General features: G+C 43.9%; 1 protein-coding gene across 3 annotated transcripts in view; it reads left to right on the top strand.

Moving 5' to 3' along the window:
• The window catches only part of RAP1A (RAP1A, member of RAS oncogene family), a 34,944-nt gene that overhangs the window by 3,707 nt on the left and 10,721 nt on the right, over positions 1 to 20,516 (top strand). For 2 of the 3 annotated variants that reach the window (XM_034069673.1, XM_034069674.1), the window contains 3 exons: positions 12,852 to 12,922; positions 16,577 to 16,660; positions 19,547 to 19,615. In XM_034069673.1, coding sequence (XP_033925564.1) covers positions 16,604 to 16,660; positions 19,547 to 19,615 — 126 coding nt within the window. In that variant the 5' untranslated portion in view covers positions 12,852 to 12,922; positions 16,577 to 16,603. Of the gene's footprint in view, positions 1 to 2,314; positions 2,403 to 12,851; positions 12,923 to 16,576; positions 16,661 to 19,546; positions 19,616 to 20,516 lie in introns of those variants that run through there. The other variant, XM_005143185.3, reaches the window with a different exon arrangement.

Genomic DNA, 20,516 nt, shown 5'->3' on the forward strand with positions numbered 1-20,516 from the left:
GGGTTATTCATCCTCTGTGCTTGCATTAGAGCTCTCGGGCAAGTCAAAAATGGAGCTCCTTTGCTTCCTCATTGTTGAGTATGTGCACTTGCAAATTACATGTTGATAAAATAGTATCTAATGTCACATGACATTAATTCTGTATTTCAGTGTTACTTTCAGCTTCTTTTCCCTTAAAGTCCTAAAGCCCCTAGGAAAGTTACTACAGGAATGATATCTTATTTAAATATTCTTTGATAGTCCAAACCCAGCGTAGTGGAGATTTTCATTTGAGACAGGTCTAAGTGTGCTGAGTGACCTGGCATGAGGTTGTCGTGCTGTAGTCTTAGCTTCAGGACCGGTTCTGCTTCAAAGCATCCCCTACTCTGTTGTTTTACTGCCTGTATTTGTGTCCCTGCCTCTGTAAGGGGTATCTTCCATGTGGAAAGAAACCCAAGGTTTTTCAGGTTATAGCTGCCATGAAGTGGATGTTTCATGCCTGTTAAGATCAGTTTCCTTTGTAGTGTCAGAAGCAAACGCAATCGAGAATGTTTGACAGAAGCTGGCTGAGCAAGGTAGGTTCTGAAACCTCATGCTGTGAGTTTGGTTTTATCTCAGCATCCACAGGCATGTCACCAAGTGACTGAGCCTGCCATGGAAGGGGAAGGGCAGTGCTGCCCGCTGAAAGGAGGAGAGGCCAGGGTGACAAGTGGCAGCTAAAGCAAGGACAGGCTGTTCCTGTGGGAGTGGTTAAGCACTGGAACAGGCTGCCCAGGATCTTTTGGCATCTCTGTCATTGCAGAAATGCAGAACTTGACGGGGCAGGGTCTTGAGTGGCCTGATCTGAGTTCGAAGGTAGCTCCGTTAGGAGCAGGGGTTTGTAGCAGAGGCCCCTGGGGACTGTTGCAACCTGAATTACCCTGTTTCAGTGAGTTTACATGGCATGGTTGTATTACCTGGTAGGGAGGGCAAGATGCAGTGAGTGGCCAGAGCTTCAGGCTGTGGTTTCATGGTCATTAAACACAGTCACACACCCCAGTGTCTCCCTTGCTGATACTTGCACTCTCAGATGTTGAGATAGCTCAGGGAGAAGAAGAAACTGCAGTGCCTACATCTGACTTAGGGCCGTGTCCTTCTGTCTGTCTTGTGCTTGGACTGTAACAGGGGTAACCTGGTGGCCATCTGCTTTGCCTGCTACATCTGGAAAGAGCATGACCTGCAGCTTCTGGGTAGCGGATAAATAGGTGAATATTTGCTCTCTGTCTTCAGTGGTAACGGGTTGTTGGTAAAGAGCAGCCTGCATTTATCACTCTGCTTTTCTGTTGCAACATATTTAGGGTCTTCTGTGCTTGTTTCTCAGTTGGCTTTGCTTGTGGTGTTGGTGACTGTTGAGTTCACTCAAATGTGAGCTGGTTTTATGTATCTGCAGGCTGACTAAAACTATTTGGAGCTAAATGGCTCATTATTAGGAACTTCCTGTTCTTTCCTGTGATAGTAATGGTGTTATTAATGCCTATTCTCTGAGCTCTCTTCTGAAGGAAGGGGTGTGCAGGGGGAAGCTGTATAGACCTTAGTGACATCAGTGCATCCATCAGGGCACAGCATGTACCCAGTATTTACACTGAAATATGCTGAAATCTGTTCTGCTGCTAGACCTACTGATGCCATTTCACTTCCAGGTTTGCTATGAGACAAGGTTTGATCTCCAAAGCTCTGGGGCAGAAGGCAATTACTGAGAGATCACTTCTCCCCTTGCAAATACTGCAATAATTAGGGCTGTCTAAAGCAGTCCATTTAATGATATTAAAATGAAGAGGCTGTGGGAAGATGGGCGGTGTTCAAGGAGGAGGCACTGAGTGTTACATTCCTAATCAGAAATGGTGTGTTTAAAGTTAAATTGCATTCATCTGCTGTGGGAAGATCCTCTGAGGTATGTGTGGGAAGAAGTGGGACACCGGAAACCTTCCCTAATTTTGATGATCACCAATCCTTTTGGGGCTTATAACTTCTGTATTTGCAGATTGCTTTCACAACACTGTAGTAGCCAGTGCATCCAGTTAAAGGTGAGATTAAAGGTGTGTTGTTTCTCTTTCTCCTGTGATAGAAGTTCACAGGGCATGACAAAAGGCTCTTTTCTCCCCACATCAGCTGGCTGAAGCAGGTAGGGTAACTCTGCAGGAATCTGAATGCGGCCACATGAAGATGATGTTTTGATGTGTGTGTTGCTGATGTTTTGATGTGTGTCACTGCTCCGTGCTGCGAGTGGTCCAGCAGGTATTGGGTGCTGGCTGTTGGGAAATACCTGCTATACCTGAACTGGCACTTCCTCAGTGCAGCTGTAGTGGCTTGATGTGAACCCAGGGGAAAGCACGTATTTAGTTCTTGGGATTGAGAAATCCAGATGCTGGCAAAGACAGACCTTGGTATGTTTTGAAAACTGCTGTTTGTTTTCTTTTGATGAACAAAATCCTTTATCTGGGGGGATAGTCTGACCTTCTACAAGGCTTTTGCAGCAGGGAAGGAGCAGGTAACATAGGACAGACAGCAGAAAAGGAAGCTCCAGGGCTGCTTACAGCCCACACCTTACGGGTGGTTGTCTTGGCTCACTTTGTTTCCTGGCTCCCCATATTTTGAGTCAATAGCAGCCCCATTGAGCAGGTGGCCTGAGTCATTTGGTTTGTTATTTCTTTTGCATATTGATAAGATGGAAAGTATTTAGATCCAGCTGAAGCAAGAGGTCTGGGGATGTCCACAACAATGGCTGTGTTATGGCTGAAACATCTTTATTAATCGCTTGAAAGAGGCAGACAAGACTATGTGCTGCCTTGATGCTTCACACGATCATAGAAGGAGAAGGATGAGCATTTCTGTCATAGGTAATTGTCCTGTTGAAAGGTAACTGCAAAAACCTGCTTTTTGGAAGTGCACTGCAACTGGTAGCACACTGTCAATCGGTTGCACTGTGTGACTGCTGATTGCTGGAGCGTTACAGGAAAACACAGTTGCATTTCACTTGTAAGCAGCTAGAACTGCACATTCTGGAACATTTGGGGGGGTTCTTGAAATATTTTGTCATGTTCTAATACAGACAAAAATGTGACTTTGTCATATTTAAATTAGGGCATTGCGTGTGAGCCCAGAGCTGTGAAGCCTGCGCTGTAGAAGATCTGAGCATCGCAGGCTGTAGCTGGCTGCAGTGTGCACTCACTCGTGGGTGCTGCATGCTTCTAGAAGACTGCTATTTGTCCCAGTGAATAATCTGTGTGGAATTGGGCATCTCACATTTTTTAACACATTAACTGGAAATAGACCCTTCCTCTGGAAAGCACTGAGTATGTGGGAGGAGCAGTTTGGCTGGATGTATTGGTTGCAGAGCCTTTTATGTTGCTTTTTATGTAATAGTCTTTTCTCTAATGCAAATAAACTTAGAAGTTGTAGGGAGGGGCTGCTGAGAAGAGGAAAACTTTCATTACAGACAGCTGACACGCAGAATAATATCTTTTTATATACCACCTACCACGTGATGGCTTGAAGTAAATCATAGTTCACTGGGGAAGGTTATTTCTGGCACAGTTCTGCTTTCTGTGTAAGTACTCTCATTCCAGCACATCTTGCTTTACCCTGAGATTTGATGTGTTAGTACTGTGTGGGTAACTCACTGCCTATCAGGCCTGGAGGACAGAGATCTTGATGGATTTATGAAATAAGTACAGCTGAAGAGAAAATAAATTCAGCCAATTGTTGCTTTCTGCTTTGGATTACGACACTAACTGGAGTTGAAAATAACATGGAGATTAAAGATACAGCCTGAAATGGTTCCAGACAGCCTATCTCATGAAATATTTATGCACTTAGGGCTTTTTAACTCATCAGAGAGATGAAAAAGAAAGCCATAGGGATTACAATATTATGGCTTTGTCTTATTTCATTAATACACTGCATTGGCATATTGACCACTAGCATGCACTCGGGTTTAGAATAAAGCTTTTTCAAGAATCTCATTGGAAATGATCAGACAGATGTTCTAATGCTCCAGGGCACTTTCCTCAATGGTGTGATTCAGAGAAAGTGAGTCTTTTCCTATATTCTCTGATTTCAGTGCTTGCAGCTTCTCTGTTAAATGAGCTCTTTGCTCCAAGCCCTCATCACAAATGCAGTATCAAGTCTAAGTCCAGAGAGCACCAACACTTGAGCGGGGCAGTAGAGTAGCTGAGCCTGCCATTAGCAGCTGTCAGAAAAGCTAAGTCATGTCTATGAAGCTGAGAGACTGAAACTTCTTTTATTGTCCTTTTCATGCCAAATTCATGTTAACTGCATCTGTATGGGCAGAAGGTTAAAAAAGCTCCTAAATACAGTTTCAAACTCGTGCCTGTAGTAGTGCCCATGGATTTGTATGGCTGATGGTGTGTTCATAGGTTTACTGTAGAAAAATATGGCTGGATGGGAGTTTTAACTGTGATGGAAAGGTGTCCTAACCAAAATGGCAAGCACAGAAATTGTGGATAGTGGCAGTTAACATTGAAATTCAGTGTAATATGTTCTCAGGTCTTGCTCAGAGTGCAGAGCTGACTGTCTCCAGGCCATGTGTTCAACAAATTTGCATACTGATACTTTATTCTTTCACTATTACCTTACATCTTATCATTTCCAAGGCAAAAGAAGAGTTTATTTCTGTTCCTGATTGAATACTGTTGGTGAGGTGGAGGGGAAACCAGTGGTACTCATCTTGTTAGGACGTGTCCTCCCTTCCTCGTGGGTTAAACATAGTGTCTCCTCTCCTGGGAGCAGGAGTCCAACTGCCCCTGGGCTTGTTTTACTGTTGGTGTTTAAAGACAGCTGTAGAATAATCTATTTTGGTTGCAATCAAGCTTGACCTATAAATACTGAAGTGGCTCATAGAAAACTGATTTAAAGTGTCAGAGCTATTTCCTTTAGGGGTTAGTTAGAAAATAAAAATACCTTTATATTTGCCACAGAGGAAATTCCAGGATAAATGGTCAAAGGGGTTTGGCCTCTTTTAAGCCTGGTAGATTCAGGAGGATTTGAAAGCTACAGAGAACCCCCAATGCAGAGATCAGATCTGCCCCTGGTTTGGTCCTCAAACTTCCTGGCCTGAAAATTCCCATTGGGCTTCAGCACTGAAGTGTTAATAACAGTTCTAAATATTCCTTCAGTTAAATCTTCATGTGGAAGAAAATAATCTGGTTTTTGTTGTAAAAGACAGCTCAGTTTCCCTTTGCCCCCAGATTCCAGGCAGCAGCATTAAAGGACCGAGCTAAATACTGACGGATTAAGCACCACATTAAATAACTTCATTTACTTATGAAAACTAATAAACCCATCACTTTTTCTTCTATTTACAGTTAATTCTGTACATAACTTCCTGTTATTCAGACTATTATTAAGCCTTAAAATTCACCATGAAGACATTTCAAAAGGTATAGTTCTACTTTACAGTACTTAAATACATCCATCATGAGCTGTGTTTAAGTACTCATCACATGGATACTCATTACTGGAGGGGTTTTATTTAAACTGATAAACAATGTAGTATTAATAAGTGGCCATATGGTAAGTAGGACTTTTCATTCAAGAAACTCAGTGATGTTTAATTAGCCACATTGCAAGGGAACAGTAGGTGTTTTGGTTGCTTGTGGCTGACACACACGAAGCAGCAAAGTGTTTTTAAAGCAGTGAAAATTAGACTGCATATGCAAACCTGACCTTTACATGGGCCTGCGTGGTCAGAGGCAGTGTATACACACAAACTGTTTGTGGCAGTTTTGCCTGGAAGATTTAAAGAAGCTTAGTATTCTCTGGCACTTGTAAGTTAGCCCAGGCTCCTGCAAAGCTGGCTCCGTGCTAACAGCGTGGTGTTTAGAGGCTTAGAATTTACCATTGATGGGTAGAAATACACTTGTAGAGCCGTTTAAACCTCTACAGTCTTTTAGTTTGAGGAGTTTCAAAGAAGATCCAGTTGAAGATGTCCTTGCTCCATGCAGGGGGTTGGACTGAATGACCTTTGCAGGTCCCTTCCAACCCCAAATACTCTTATGATTCTAACCTTAATCACAAGGAAGCTGTATTGATCTCTCCATCAAAAATTAGATGCTGGAGGCCGAGTAAGGACAAACTGGGTTCCAGCCCCCAGCAGTGCCCAGGGCTTCAGGACCAGTGTCTATTGTGTCTGTTACTGCAGAAGTAAAGTGCAAGCTGCAGTTGCAGTGCCAATCTGGCTGCCTCATGTCACTTCTTTACTGTAATTACATAAACCAGGAAGAACATAGTTAAGAACGTTGCCAAGCTACTATCAGCACAACAAATTATTCTTACTCGGTCTAATGTAGTCGGTGATTGCTGTGGTTGAGCCTTCTAGAGTCTCTCTGTATTTAATCTGTATTAAGAAAGGTCAGAACATCTCTCCCAGTAAAGAAAATGGATAAAACCACTCTGTAGGTCTTAAAAATCAGTGGTGAGTTGTGGCTTTGGTGAACAACAGATGGGGGAAGTCCCATGAACGGCTTCTATGTCTGATGTTTATGCCCTTTTAATGTTTTGCCAATGAGGAAGGGGGGAAGGAAGTATTTTTCTTCTCTTAAGAAAAAGCTGTTGAGGACTCCTCTGAACTGTGTAAAGCCCTTTGCTTTACTCAAGGAGCTCCAGATGAGGAGAAATGGCTGAGTGCTTGCTGTTGCTTGGGAGGACCTTGGTTCTGGCTCTCTGCTATGCAGGTATCGGCTGTGTGGTTCATCGTATTTCTCTTTCCATAATGTGGTTGCACATTGCTTCCCATTAAACTGTTTTATGTATATAATTGAGCAAAGTCTATTTTCCTCTAAATCCACCTGGTTCAGGTGGATGTCAGCCTTCCAGTATCTGAAAGGGGCCTGAAAGGATGCCGGAGAGAGACTCTATCAGGGACTATAGCTTAGGGTTCAGGCTTAAGCAGCAGAGATTTAGGTTGGACATAAGGCAGAAGCTCCGTGGCAGGGGTTGGAGCCAGATGAGCTTTAAGGTCCCTTCAACCCAAACCATTCTGCAAATCTATGATGCTGTGTCGTTCCCCCTGCTTGCAGAGCAGTGTGCATTAGTAGTAGATCTGCAACAGTGCTGCAGTCCGGTTGGAGTTGCTGCCAGTGACAGTGAGTGATGCAGTGGTTTGTTCTAATCTGGGGACATGGTGTTTGTTGGTCTTTGGGTTTTGCTTCTGGCTTCCTTTCCCCTGCCTTAGCCTGGCACATGTCCCTAGCAGCTTTCTGCTAGTGCAGACCAATAGGACAAGGAAGAAATTAGCCGTTTCAGCACGGCAAGCTTTGGCTGCCCAAAGTACTTGTTCCTTGCCTGCAGTGCCTCTATAGCAAAGCAATTCCAAATGAATAAGTAGGCATTTGCTTCCATAGAAGTTAACATTCTGATGCTTAAAACTGCAGGTTCAGCAGGAAACTGGTTGCAGAAAACATCACAGGCTGCAGAAGATCAATCTAGGTCTGTTTGGGCATAAAATCACTTTTCCACATTGTGGAATCACCGCTGTCTCCACAGAAGGTTCTTTCCCTGCCTTTTCTGTGTGTGCTGTAGTTAATTTGCTCAGCACAACACTGAAGGCAGAAAAGGCGACTCTGTTGCTAGAGGACTTTACTCTTAGCCCAGGCTTTTATGGCCTTGGCCCTGCGTCAGCAGCCTCCTCAATGCACTGCGGAGGATGTGAAATTGTGCAGAAACGGGCGATTTGGATGCGGTTCAGAGGAGCGCACGGCCGGGACTTCAGCTGGGGAGAATGGATGCGTGCAAGGTTTGCAGGCTGCTCTCTTGCCGTTTCCGGTTGAACACTTCAAATAACATCTCAGAACAGTGTCAGGTTTCTCAGATACCTGTTTGCTCGTTTGGCTTATCACTGGCTTGGCGTTTTGCACATGCTTTTGGCTGTGGTTTTTGGTTTCTAGCTAGTACTTGAAACCAAAAACAAGTATTTAGATAGCATGATTGATAGAATTGTGATTGCCTCTCACTTAGACAAGGTAGGTCATTAAAACACTGCTGCCTTCTTGTCTGTAAATTGACAAAGAGTTGGTGAAAATTTTCTTTTAGAAACATGAAATGTTACAATAGTGAAATATTTCCGTGCTTTTCACTAATCCCAGTGAATTATTACAATGCTTTTTAGCACAGTTGTGGTACAGAACTAGATCCAGTTCCCAGGTTTTATTGTAGGGAATTGGATTTCACTTATGAGTTGTTTCAGGTTGCCAGGTTGGATGGGATTTGGAGCAAGCTGCTCTAGAGGAAGGTGTCCCTGCCCGTGGCAGGGGGTTGGAAGTTGGTGAGCTTTAAGGTCCCTTCCAACCCAACCCATTCTGTGGTTCAGTGATGGTGCTTATAGTTAGCTACACACTTGTTGCCTTGAGTTGTAGTTGATTTGATGCTGAAAGCAGTCAGGGGCAATTCTGAAGTTGTTACTGTTAAAATCGTAAAATTGAGGGTGAGAATCCTGCCATAATGTATAAGAGATGTATGCTACTGTAATAACATGTTAATATATAAAAGACATTTACTTGGGTGTCAGACACTGCAGTGGTAATGAGTAATAGAAGAGGCAGACTCTGAAGATTGCGTGAATGGAAGTTTGTCAAATTTACTTTAAAGTCACATTGAAGTCCTGCTTCTTGTCTCTTTTTTGGTCTTTTTTCTTCCCTCTGGTTTTGATGATGTTAATGGCATCAGGATTGGTTATTAAGGAGGTTTTCTGTGTGCTCTAAAGGCGAGGACATTCACTGCCTTGGAGAAGGGACTTGGCAAGTGAGTCCATGGCTGTGATTTGTGTTATTTAAGTGAATTCTGTGCTAGCTTACAGGATAACCTATGGTGGTGTATGTCTCACTGCTTTTCATGGGAGGTGTCTGTTAAGTAAGTGTGTGATTTGCAGACAAACACCCTTTCATTTGTGATCCACCATCCCTCCTCCCAGCACGTGTCCATAGCTCATGTGTAACAATTGCATAATCGTTGACAGCTTTGATTAATTTTAGGGAAGTATTTAATGTGCTTTTGACTTTATTGAGTAATTTAATATCCAAGAACATGATGTATAACAAATATGTGAGCAGTTAGTGAGTGGAGCTGTCATCTGGCAGTGCCAGAACAGGGCACTTTGTGCCTACAGCTTGGCAAGTGCAGGTCCTTGGTGAAGCCAAGGGTAGCGCCCCAGGTCTTGTGTTTCCAGCCTTCATTGCTGCATCATTCCTTCTGTTTGTTTGGGTTTTCTTATTGTGGAGGGAACCTGTCAGTTGTAATGTGATTTTGATCATCATAAATCTTGCCTTTGCCGAAGTGCCGGATTTGAGTTTGCTTTGCAAGCACGGCTCTCAGTGATGAAGGGATTTTGGTAGGGTATTGAGCAATGTTTAGTAGACACTTCCATAAACCCTACCCCTTTTCATGGCCAAGTTCACAGTAACATAACAAAACTGGCATGGGGAGCACTTAGAGTTCAAAATCAGTCTTGTTTAGGGCAGCCACGATTCAGGATGGAAGTGCCAGGGTGAAAATAACTGCGACACGTGGCTGTAACATCCCTGAGGTCTGCCCCTCTCTCAAGGAGCAGGAAAGTGATGACCACAAGGGTCCAGCCAGCCCCAGACACCTGCATGTTTCTCTCACAGGTCTGTAAAGTGCTGATAGCTCTTTCCCCGTGGATATGTAAAGTAATTTGGTTTCTGCATGTGAAAATGAGCAATGGAGGTGTGGGTGACAAGCAAGGCAGTGCCCAGGTGGTTGTTCTCTTTTCCTCCTTCCCTAAAGCTGGGTGAGTGGTGTTGGCTCCCTCCTCTCTCCCCTCTACCCCAGGGATATCTTTCCCTGGCTTTCTCCATCCCAGTGCATCTCTCTAGGGAACAAGAGAGGAGGACACATGTCAGGTTAACAGCGCACGTGGCTGTAGAAGCTGTGCCTTGAGAGGCCCTTTCACGTTGTCTCTAGGAACTGATGCTTGTGGTTTGGTGTGTGCTCGATTGGTGCCTCGCTCTTCTGTTCCCTTTCTCTCACCCTGTTTTAAACTAGGGCTGTGCATTGTGCTTTTTGAGTGAAAATAAGGTCTGTGTTGCTGAGTTATCATCTCTCTTCAGCCCTGTAGCTGAGACTGGGTCAGCGCTTCCACTAAAAAACCCTGTTTTCAGGTGTGTACAGATTGGAGCCAAGCAAATGGCTTGCAGCAAGAACTGCCTGGATGAGCTCTGCTTTGCTATAGACTCACTTCTTACTACAGTTGGAAAAATATTTGACAAGGATTCCAACAGCTTGGTTACCTGTTTCTAAACCATTGTGATTTCTGTAGCTCTAAGCTGGCATGTGCCCATGGCTCTAGAGTGCTGGATGCTGAGCTGCTGAAGAGAAACACTTTGGATTCACACTTCCCCCCCCAAACCCCAAATTATCTGATTTTCATTTAAGCTTCCTATGAGTCTACCATTAAAAGGGGAACAAATCCTTCTTTTATCCCTTGGAAGTGTTCGGAAATGCTCTTGGAAGAGCGGGTAGCCGCAGGCTGTCTCATCTGGGGCTTGAAAGGACCACTGTGGCTTTCCAAGCCTTGACCTGCCCTACTTCTTTACTCAGGCACTTGAAGCCTGTGAGGCTGGAAAGGCAGCAGCAGCCCCTGTAGATGCTCTTCAAGTAGTGTCACACATGTGATGTCTGTGCTGGGAGGGTGGCCTATCCCTTTATCCCACTGTGATGCATTGATGGAGGAGGAAGCAGGGTCCAGGACACAGCAGGGCTCATGCAGGGGCTGGAGAGGTACAGCACAGGATGCTGGATTTGTTTCAGAGATGCCCTGATAGCATCAGTGCCTGATGCTTCTGTTTCCTGTGTGCAGTGATACTGCGCCTGGTACTGGTGCATGGTGCAGCCTCCCCACACGCAGGGTTGTGCTGGGAGATCATGTCTCTTGGCTGCAGAGGTGCAGCAAGGATGCTGTATGCTTCTTATAAGAAAGAAACCTGATGGATTCCATAAAATAACTTAGTCTGTAGGTGTTGCAGCAGTCATGGGGTTTTAACCACAGTGATGCCGATTGTGAGCAGTTAAGTGATGCTTCCTCCCCTTTAAAATCACTGGAGGTGATTTGAAGCTGAGCTGCTTTAAGCATAGCTGTCTTTCTCCTGCATTCTTGATAGTAGAAAGTATTGAGTTTCCATCTCCTAAAATGCATTGCAAACTTGATACAACATCAAACCAGGTTACACAGCTCTCGGTTTGACTTTTCTAAGTGGTGTATCTTCCTTAGAGTGTATTAGGGAGAAGAAGCTCACAGGAGCAAGGGGATTTGACTTAAGCAGCTTTACTGCAGAAGAAAGTTGTCTTTTTATTGTGGGAAAAGCAGAACGCAGGAGGGGAGGAAAGAACCTGCAGAACATGGGAAGCTCCCAAGTGCTTGGAGATCCCATAGCAGCCAGCTTGCAGATGAGGGTTAATCAAATCCAGTTTGTCAGAATGGATGGAGCCTGCTTATCTCTTAAAAGGTGGCTCTGTCTGTTTAAACCTACCCATTGATCATGAGCACAGCGTGCAGTGGAAGCTCAGCCAGTACCCTCGGTGGTGTTTCCAGCCCTCCTTCAGCTGCCATGGCACACCAGTGCCTGTCCCAAATGCCCAAGCAGCTTCACCACAGTGAGCAGAGGGGCAGATTCCTCCCTCTCTGTTCTGCCTCCCCTTGCCTCTCAGTCCAGCTGTGGCTTTCTGACTCATTTCATACTGAGTCAGGCTTTAAATATCTTTGCTGAGCTGTTTTCTGGAGCCTGTTCTTCACAAACACGTTGCCCCGAGTTTCAGGGGTGATGCTTTCCCACCGTGCGCTGCAGGTGCAGGGGCAATGGGGAGGGAGCTCCAAGTAAGTCGAAAGAAGGGATTTGGGAGCCCAGATCCTGCTGACTTTCAATAGGAGTTGCTCATTGACCTGCTCTTTAAATAGTGAATGGTCAGAAATTGAGGGAGGGTGGTCATCAATATATTTTGGGGGGGTTAAATCCATGGTGTTGAGGTGGAAATAGTGACAGAGGAAAGGGAAAAGGACTTTGGAAATGTGTGTGAACTATTTGCAAAGGCAGTCATCAGATAACAGGATTGTGGGCAGAAGTGGTAACTTCACATAAAAATCCAGTTAAAATTGCTGTCAAGGAACAAGCAGCAAGCTATTTAGGTGATTAGAGAGGACTTTCCCCTGTGATGGCAATCTTCCTACCATGGCTGCAGACTGTATTTTATTGCTATTAAATCTGGTAGGCAACAATAAGAAACTTGGAATTTTCATTAAAAACCAAGGCAAAATGGCAAGTAACCTGTGCTCCTGAATGGAATCTCAAGCCAATGAGGCAGCAGAATGAGCCTGAGCTGATGAGAGGTGAGGGAGGATGGAGCAGAGCTGCAAAGCACAGGGACGGGTTTTCCTTCTCACTCCCCAAAGCTAGTGCAGTCCTGCACTAAACCGAACAGTGACCTTTACAGTTGTGAGCTTGATGCTTTAACCTAATGAAGTTCAACTCTGTGTCTCCTTCCTATGGTTTTCCTTAGCTGCATCTCCAATTCGTAAAGCAATTTTAATGACCTAATCAAGTAGAAATTGTATTCTGCCATTGGCTTCCCCCCCCCCCCCCCCCCAGTCTTTCCCTGTCCTAGAGGCAAGGTTAAACTGTGCTGGAGTTCTTGTTTCGAAGGCAGTTCAATTCGAGTATTCAGACATTGCTTAGAGCTCCATTGATAAGGCAAAGGGCAGATTTTGTAACGAGCTTGTTTTGGTTTGAAAGCATCAAGAGAAGATTTGCTGCTTGCATACACTGTCATTTGAAAACTGATTAATTCTTCTTTCCTTTTTCTTTCAGTCCCTTGTTAGGGAGCCTGGAAAAACCTTCAGTAAGGCTGCTAACACTGATGAGAGATCTTTTATGCCAAGGTAAGAGGTTTTTAATGTTCTCAATATACTTCAGATGAAGTTTCTAGCTGTGAAAACACAGGTTGGGGAACTGTTATAAATGTATAAGAGTTACTTGAATCTGATTTCCTGTAGTGAGGAAAAGAAACCCTGAAGCTTTGGGTTCTGTCTTTCCTGATGTCCTCTGCTAGAGCTCAAAATACAGATCATGATTACACTGCAGGCTTTTTAAAGCTGAGTCAAGAATGTGTCTGCTCTGATTTTTAAGACTTCTGTTATCTTAATGGAGATTGTGTCATCAGTTCTGGCCAGAGTTTCATCAGCTTATACAAAACCATCAGCCCATGTGCTCTCATCACTGTCTTCCTCGCACTGAGCAGCATATCTGCACCTCCTGCTACTCATAGCTCTACCAGTGTTTGGAGAAGGGGACACTAATACATACAAACTGCCTCCTTCAGGTGTATTAAATCATACTTGGGTGTTTGCAGTTCACAGCGTGCACAGTGTGAAGTTCTTGCACCCACTCTCTTCCAGTGCTGTGTTCAGTTATCTTCTTTATGCTTCTCTTGCCCCACCACTCAAATCACAAACTTCTTGATGAGCTGCTGAAACTTCTCTAACAAGAGAGGCTGATGTTTGCATCAGGTTTATCTGCTGAAGGGCCTCAGCTGCTCTCCCCACAGCCTCTGCCTGCCTGCTTCCGCTGGTTGGGAAATACCCTGAGAGCTTTGCTTCTTCACCCCCTGATTCAGCCACTCGGCTGCAACAGGGCGAAAGGCAATTTGTGCTGTTAGTGTGAGAGTGCTGCCTGGATGAAGATGCAGGTGAGCGGGTGCTCAAAGCTGTGTTTCAGGTTACAGCTTCATCTGTGCTTGCATCCTTCTGCTATCCTGCCTGCATTTCCTTTCCCTTTTGTATATTAAACAAAATATACTGCATCTTTTCTTCACCTTTCCATCTGTTCACAGGGTAGGGTCCTTCTTTCTTTGCTCAGGAAGGAGCTGAGCATCTTGGGGCTGATGCTGTGAACAACTGACTGCTTCTGTTGCTTCCCAGGCAGTGTTGGTGACAGTAGCATCAATGCTGCTGGTAAAGAATTAAGGAAATTAAGAGATTAATCCTGGCTTTAAGCTCAAATAGGGTTGATTTAGATGAAGTATTATAAGAAGTTCTTTACTATGAGGGCTGGAAGGCACTGGCAGAGAAGCTGTGGCTGCTCCATCTCTGGGGCCAGGTTGGACAGGGCTTGGAGCAACCTGCTCTGGTGGAAGGTATCCCTGCCTGTAGCAGGGGGTTGGAACTAACAAGACCAGTTTCACAGCATTACAACAACACCAAAAGTTGAGGTTTTTTTACACCTTAGTGATCATATTTTTTTGACTCAAAAGAAACAACACCCATAATACTATTCCCTTTTGAAACGCAGCCGTTGCTTCACAGCATGCGACTCCACTACACAGAGCTCTGGATGGAAATGAATGCTGCTGTGTCTAACTGTATTTAGGTGGGCATAAACAGTTGCCAAATGAAAAGTTGGCTGGGATGCAGCATAGTAATTTCTTGAGCACTCTATTCATGTTGTATAAACAGATAACGCACTTGTGAAAGAGCTGCAAGATAATTAAGGCGTGTGGGGTTTACAGTAATAGGGTTCAGTAATAAAGTTTCAGGATCTTGGCTTCCTGTTGCACCTGAAAAGAAGAAATCAGCAAATACTGTAGAGGAGAAATGAGAAGTTGGTCTTGTACAACTCCCGGCTGAAACTTTCCCACAAGTACTTTTGCTATAAATAAGAAGTGAAAGAGTTCACGGCTAAATTTAACCCTTAGCTTGATTGCTTTCTGGGTTTTCTTAGGTGGACCAGGCTGTGGAACTGTAGGGAGATGAAGGGGATCAATAACTTGGATTTATAGTTAGTAAAAAATGCGTTGCCTTTTAATTCCTAAGGCTCATCAAAGGGAAAATCATCACTGATTGGAATTCCCCTCTCCTTCCCATGCAAAGTCATGATTTTGAAAGGAAGGAACTGAATGTTACTTCTCGGGGAACTTTTCAAGCAGAAGAGCTGCCAGCTGCCAGAATTCTGACTGCATACATTGCTGGTGTACTAGAGTGCATAGATATCACTTGCTCTGCTTTCAGATACTCAAAGTTACCGTTCCAGAAAACCCCTTTCAGTTTGACTTCATTTCACAATTTCGATGAAGTTAAGCAACTGCAGCTCATGTAGGCTACAAGAGTTGAAGAAAAACCACCCCAAGGTGCTTAAAGTAAGGGCTGCTGCTGATAGCTTTGGCTTTATTCCCCCTCTAAGGCTTGAGTGAGGAAAGGGCAGCTTGGTTACGTGACTGGAGAATGCCTCAGCGCAGGCAGGTGAGCCCTGTGTTTCTGTTCTTCTGACTTAAAAATGAGCTTCAAGTTGTTGCTGAACGAGCTGCAGAATTTGTATGCCCCTCTCCAGCTGCATGGGGATCTTTTTACTTCTCTTTATATATTTAGACCATAAAACACACTGTGGTTGAGGAGCGAGAGTTAAAAGGAGGATGTTTGGGCAGGGTCTCCAGTAACGTGTTCAGCAGCTGCGGGTGCATGGCAGCACATGGGTTTCCTCTTGACTCTGTTTTACATCGTTCCTTTGGGAATTGAAATGATGGGGGGGGGAAACCAGCCCTGATTTAACGATTATATAAACTTAAGACACAGATTGTCAGGGAGTTGTCCATAAAATACAATCCCTGTTCTTCGCAGGCTGTTGTTAACGGTAGTCGACAATTTCTCCATCAAACTGCCTCCAGTATGTATGTATTTCTAGAGCAATTCTCACACTGGAGCCAGGGAACCCCATAAATCCTGTGGCAACATTGGTTTGAAATGCCTTTGAGAAATGCAGCTTGCCCAGCCTCATAGCACTCGTGTTTCTGAAGCCTTACTTGGGAAGAAAGCGCTATCTTGCTGGGGGAAGAGGGGGGAAGATAATTAGGTGCTGAGGTCATTGTTTGCTTGAGCTGGGTTGATAGGGACAGCCCGGCCTGGCTTATACTATAAACATAGTGTAAAATGTTTATCACCAGCTTTGTCATTTGCCTTATTTGTCAGGGAATCTCGAGGAGAATGAGAAGGTTTCTGGTGCTGCGTAGTGGGTTGAGGGAGTTGCAAGATTGCCATAAAAAGGCAGAGTCCCTGCTTGGGCGAGCAGAGAGGTTCTGACTTGGCAGGCGTGTGTTAGGCCTGACCTTTTCCAGAGAGAAAGTACTGACCTACATCCTTTCCTGCTGGGGGTGGGTGGGAGAAAGAAACCTCTCTGCTTGCATCTTTCTGATGTAATTTTCTGGTCTGATACTCATTGTTTTGTGCTGTAAAATGTGGAGAACGCAGAGGACAGGCAGCTGGGAGTGTGTGTGTGTGGCTGCCCTGTGTTTGTGCCATGCTGTATTCATCCTCTTCCTCTCTAAGCCCCAGCAGGCTAACAGGTCCAGCTTTGGGTATGTCATATATACTTAGGCTGTAAGAGCAGCCATCTAGACTTGTAAAACCCATACATAGCTGTTTTGCTCTCAGGAGTACTTGGAGAAGGGGAGTGTGTTGCTACTTTCAGAAGACAATGTCATAAATTTGTACCCTTTACAAATTTAGGGTAAGCTTTTAACTGTTGGCTCTCTTCCTGCTTTCCAGGTTGTCACTGTTTGAACAGACCACACCATGCGTGAGTACAAGCTAGTGGTCCTTGGTTCAGGAGGTGTGGGCAAGTCTGCTTTGGTGAGTTGTGGGAAGTGGTATGCAAACTTCAAGCATTGTCTGCAATGGGATAAGCCCATTTTATTAAATTCCTTGGGATATTTGTGTAGTGCCTGCCAGGTAGCTGCTGTTGCACTGCTGTTGAATGTGTGTCATGGTTTTGGAGAAGCAGCAGGCAATCGCTGTTACAAGAGTTAGCATTTGGTTTCTGCTTCCTGCATGACTACTCTAAATGACTGGATGGCTATGTCTATGTATTAAAAGCCTAATCCACACTAAAACAGCGAGTGAAGTGTGGCCGTGCATGGCAGTGAGTTAGGGGGTACTGGCAGCCTTGCATACTTTGAAGGCTGTGTGTTTGCCATCCTGGGTAGAGCCTGAGTGAGCAGCCTGGACTGAAAACAAGAAGTCACCTCCAGCGTGTGCAGTGCAGAGGGCTAAGAACAGAGTGATGCCACTTTGCACTCCTTAAGTACTTGTGTTGTTTCTAGTAAGAGGTTTACATAGCAGAGTTGATAGCAAAGCATTGTAAGAGAGATTTCTGTCACCTATTTATCACCTATCAGTCAAGCAGCTCACTCCAACAAGAAAGGCAAAGAACTGGTCAAGTGTAAAGTTATCTAAAACAAGGAACTGCACTGTGTTCCTTTTCACAGCAGATGATAATAGCTGACCAGCCCTTTATGTTGTAGACACTGCTTCTTGCACTGTGGTTTGTTCTGCTGAAATGAGCTCCTAGTAATTTTGGTATCCAGATTGGTATGCAGAATCCAGATGAACATGAGGAAAGATTATGCAGTTAGCTGTCAAATTTGATGTACTCTCTCAGAGACCCCTTCCTAATCCTTACAAGATGTAGGTGTAAAATTGTTCTTCTAAGCAATCTGTATTGCTTTTTGCACCAGCATCCCCTTAATTATCTTGCTTTTGTTATGGGATGTTTTACTCACTGGGTAAAATAAGGCGCTTATGCTGTACATAAAAATTACTCAGCATCTGACATACTTGAATTTCATTACTTGTGATGTGCAGTCTGAGTCAGCATCCATCACTGGCCTTTTCAATAGCTGAAATGCAAATACTCAGGCTGGTAAACAAAAGTTACATTCTTCTTGACAACCTAGGTGCTAAGTAAGCATATATTGTAATTCATATGCAGCATGGATCCATTGTGTTTATAACAGCACACGGTAAGTGCCAATTAGTAGCTAAGAGTGAGTAATATTTAGCTCTCAAGGTGACTGCCTGCTTATTTAAAAGCATTAGCAAGGAGAGGTTGCAAGGGGGGATGTAAAATCATAGAGAGGTCACTTCAAAATGTCTTTCTTCGAGCTGTAGAAGCTAAACTGTCTAACAAAGAGGCTGGTGTTCAGCTCTGTGTTTTCATTGAGAGCGTAGATTACAATATGGTGTTGTTTCACTGCAAATCCTCTTTACTGCTTTAACTCTTCTGTGCCAATACGATGCTGGTTGTGCCTTTGGGTAATGATGGCAGGAGAGCAGGAAAACCTTCACAGGTATTAAGGCACAGTTATTTTGCAATTTGTTTCCTGTATGGTAATTTTCTCCCCATTTCTAATACGGGTGAACATCTTCTGGAGTGTCAGTGGGTGAATGGTATTACCAGGAGTATCCAGGTGTCTTACATACAGTTAATAGTGGTATCTTATAATGATTTTGCTGAGATTTGTTATCTAAAGGGCAGTGTGGGACAACCATTCAGTGTGACAAGTAAATACTGGAGAAGCAAAGGCTTTGATCATTAGAGTGTCAGAGAGGTTTATTTAGTGATGGAGGATGATTTTTAAATGAGGAAGGACTAGAAATCTTTTCTTACGTTAAAAGAAAGCAAACCATGAGGAACTGCTCAGTTGCCAGCACACAGTGAGATGTTCTGCATGTATGTGGCATATGCCCCTCTGAAAGCTCACAAGCACTTGGGTGACAAATGTGAACCCTCTTGCAGAAAAATCTCAGCCTTCTGTCCAAACAAAACACAGCTCCAAACAGGTAGTGACTGTGTATTAAACCCCTTGTTTGTGGTTTTAAAGAGATAAAGTGCTGGGATCTTAGCACTTAGTTTTGCAGACCACCACTGTCTTGCTTTACAACCATCAACCATACCTGGGACCTGTATTGCTACCTTATTGTAGGTTATTGTAGGTAAGAAAGTGGAGACACGGGGTGAGAAGGAGCATAAAGAAGGAGCCTTGCAGAGGATAAGTAAAGCTGCAGAGTGACAGGAGCCAACCAGGTCATGTACAGAGCTTGGACATGCAGAGATGGGCCTTGTCCAAATGACAACTCGATGGGAAGTGTTTAGGGTAAATTGGCTTTGAATAATTATAAAGGGGAAGAAAGGCTTCATCTTTGAAATGAGTGATGTCTGCCCCTTGAATGGGTTAATACAAATTGAATAGCTGGAGACACTCCAGATTTAACTTGCTGCTCTGAAATATGTCTATGCTCTGGGCATGTAAATCCAGAGTAGCTCCACAGAACTCTGCTGTGTTTTGCATTGAAATGTGGATTTTCCACAGTGTACAGATTGCCTCTTCTTCTGATGGAATTTCAAGCCTTCCAAATCTGGTGATTTTTATTGTTCTGAAGTCACAGGCGCTAAAAGAAAGGCATTTCTGAGGGCACCATCTTTTGTGAACAAGCAAGCAAGCAACCAGCTCATTTGTCAGAAAACACTTTGAAAGTGTGCTTGAATCAAGTGGTTCTTGAAACAGGAAGTACATGAATCTTACATAAAAGAAATGAAAACTTGGGTCTTTTTCTCTCCTCACTATTGATTTTTCACAGTGTTGAGTAGTTTTTGTGATGTTACTTTCTCATAAAGCACTAAATGTTACTGATTGTGCTTGGTTCACTTAATTCTTCCCTTCTTTCCTTTCTCCCCAGACTGTACAGTTTGTTCAGGGAATATTTGTTGAAAAATATGATCCAACAATAGAAGATTCATACAGAAAGGTAAAATAAAAGTATTTGTATTTCTTTCAACTCTCATAGAGCTTGCTCCTTTTTAACAATGCATTGGAATGAGGAAGGCTCCTTTCTGAGAACATCTTACAGCTGCACAGCATTGCAGCAGGAAAGTGATGTGTAGAAAAGCATCAGCCTTGGAAATGGTTTCATGCCGATAGTTTCCTCTGGCTTTATGGAGTACTTCACTAGCTTAGTTCTGTTTATCAGGAGGATTAAATCTCTGTTACTGCCTATAACCAACGGCTTTCAGTCTCAGCCTTTGATGGCTCAAGTTGGAGGCTGCAACTCTCCACTCTTTGCCTGTGTCTTTTTTGTACTGGGATGTGAGCTGTATTGGCTGGCAGACAAGTGTACTGCCCATCTCCTGCCAGTGCTGGTTGATGCCTGGGGCTAGGAACAGCCCAACCAAACGAGGGGCAGACTGCCACTCAGATCTGTTTGCTGTGATTTGACATAGAATTATTAGTTCAAAACATAAAGATACCAATATTTGTGATCCATAGAAGTTGCTATAGGAGATCTATACACTATGGCTGCTTTGCTAGTAAGTTCAAATGCATTTTGCTTGCTTTGGAGCCATATAAAATTCTTTGTGGCTGTTTTGGATGCAGGCTTGTAACTGCTGAGCAGAAGTCCTTGTCAGCATCCCTGACACTGTCACGTTATGCATTTCTATCAACAGAGCTGCTTTCTTCACTCCGTTGATGTCAAGTAACCCATTGTTTTACACATTAGCATTAGTGCTACCACGATTAAAGGCACCAAAACATAAAACAAAAACTGGTGACATTTGTGCCTGTGATAATTAAATGTAAATTGTGGTCTGAATTCAGCTGTTAAATCTGTCTGACTTCCCTGGAATTAACCTTGATGCATCCAAGACGTT

The sequence above is a fragment of the Melopsittacus undulatus genome, chromosome 16 (genome assembly GCF_012275295.1).
Source record: "Melopsittacus undulatus isolate bMelUnd1 chromosome 16, bMelUnd1.mat.Z, whole genome shotgun sequence".
NCBI classification, from domain to species: Eukaryota; Metazoa; Chordata; class Aves; order Psittaciformes; family Psittaculidae; genus Melopsittacus; species Melopsittacus undulatus.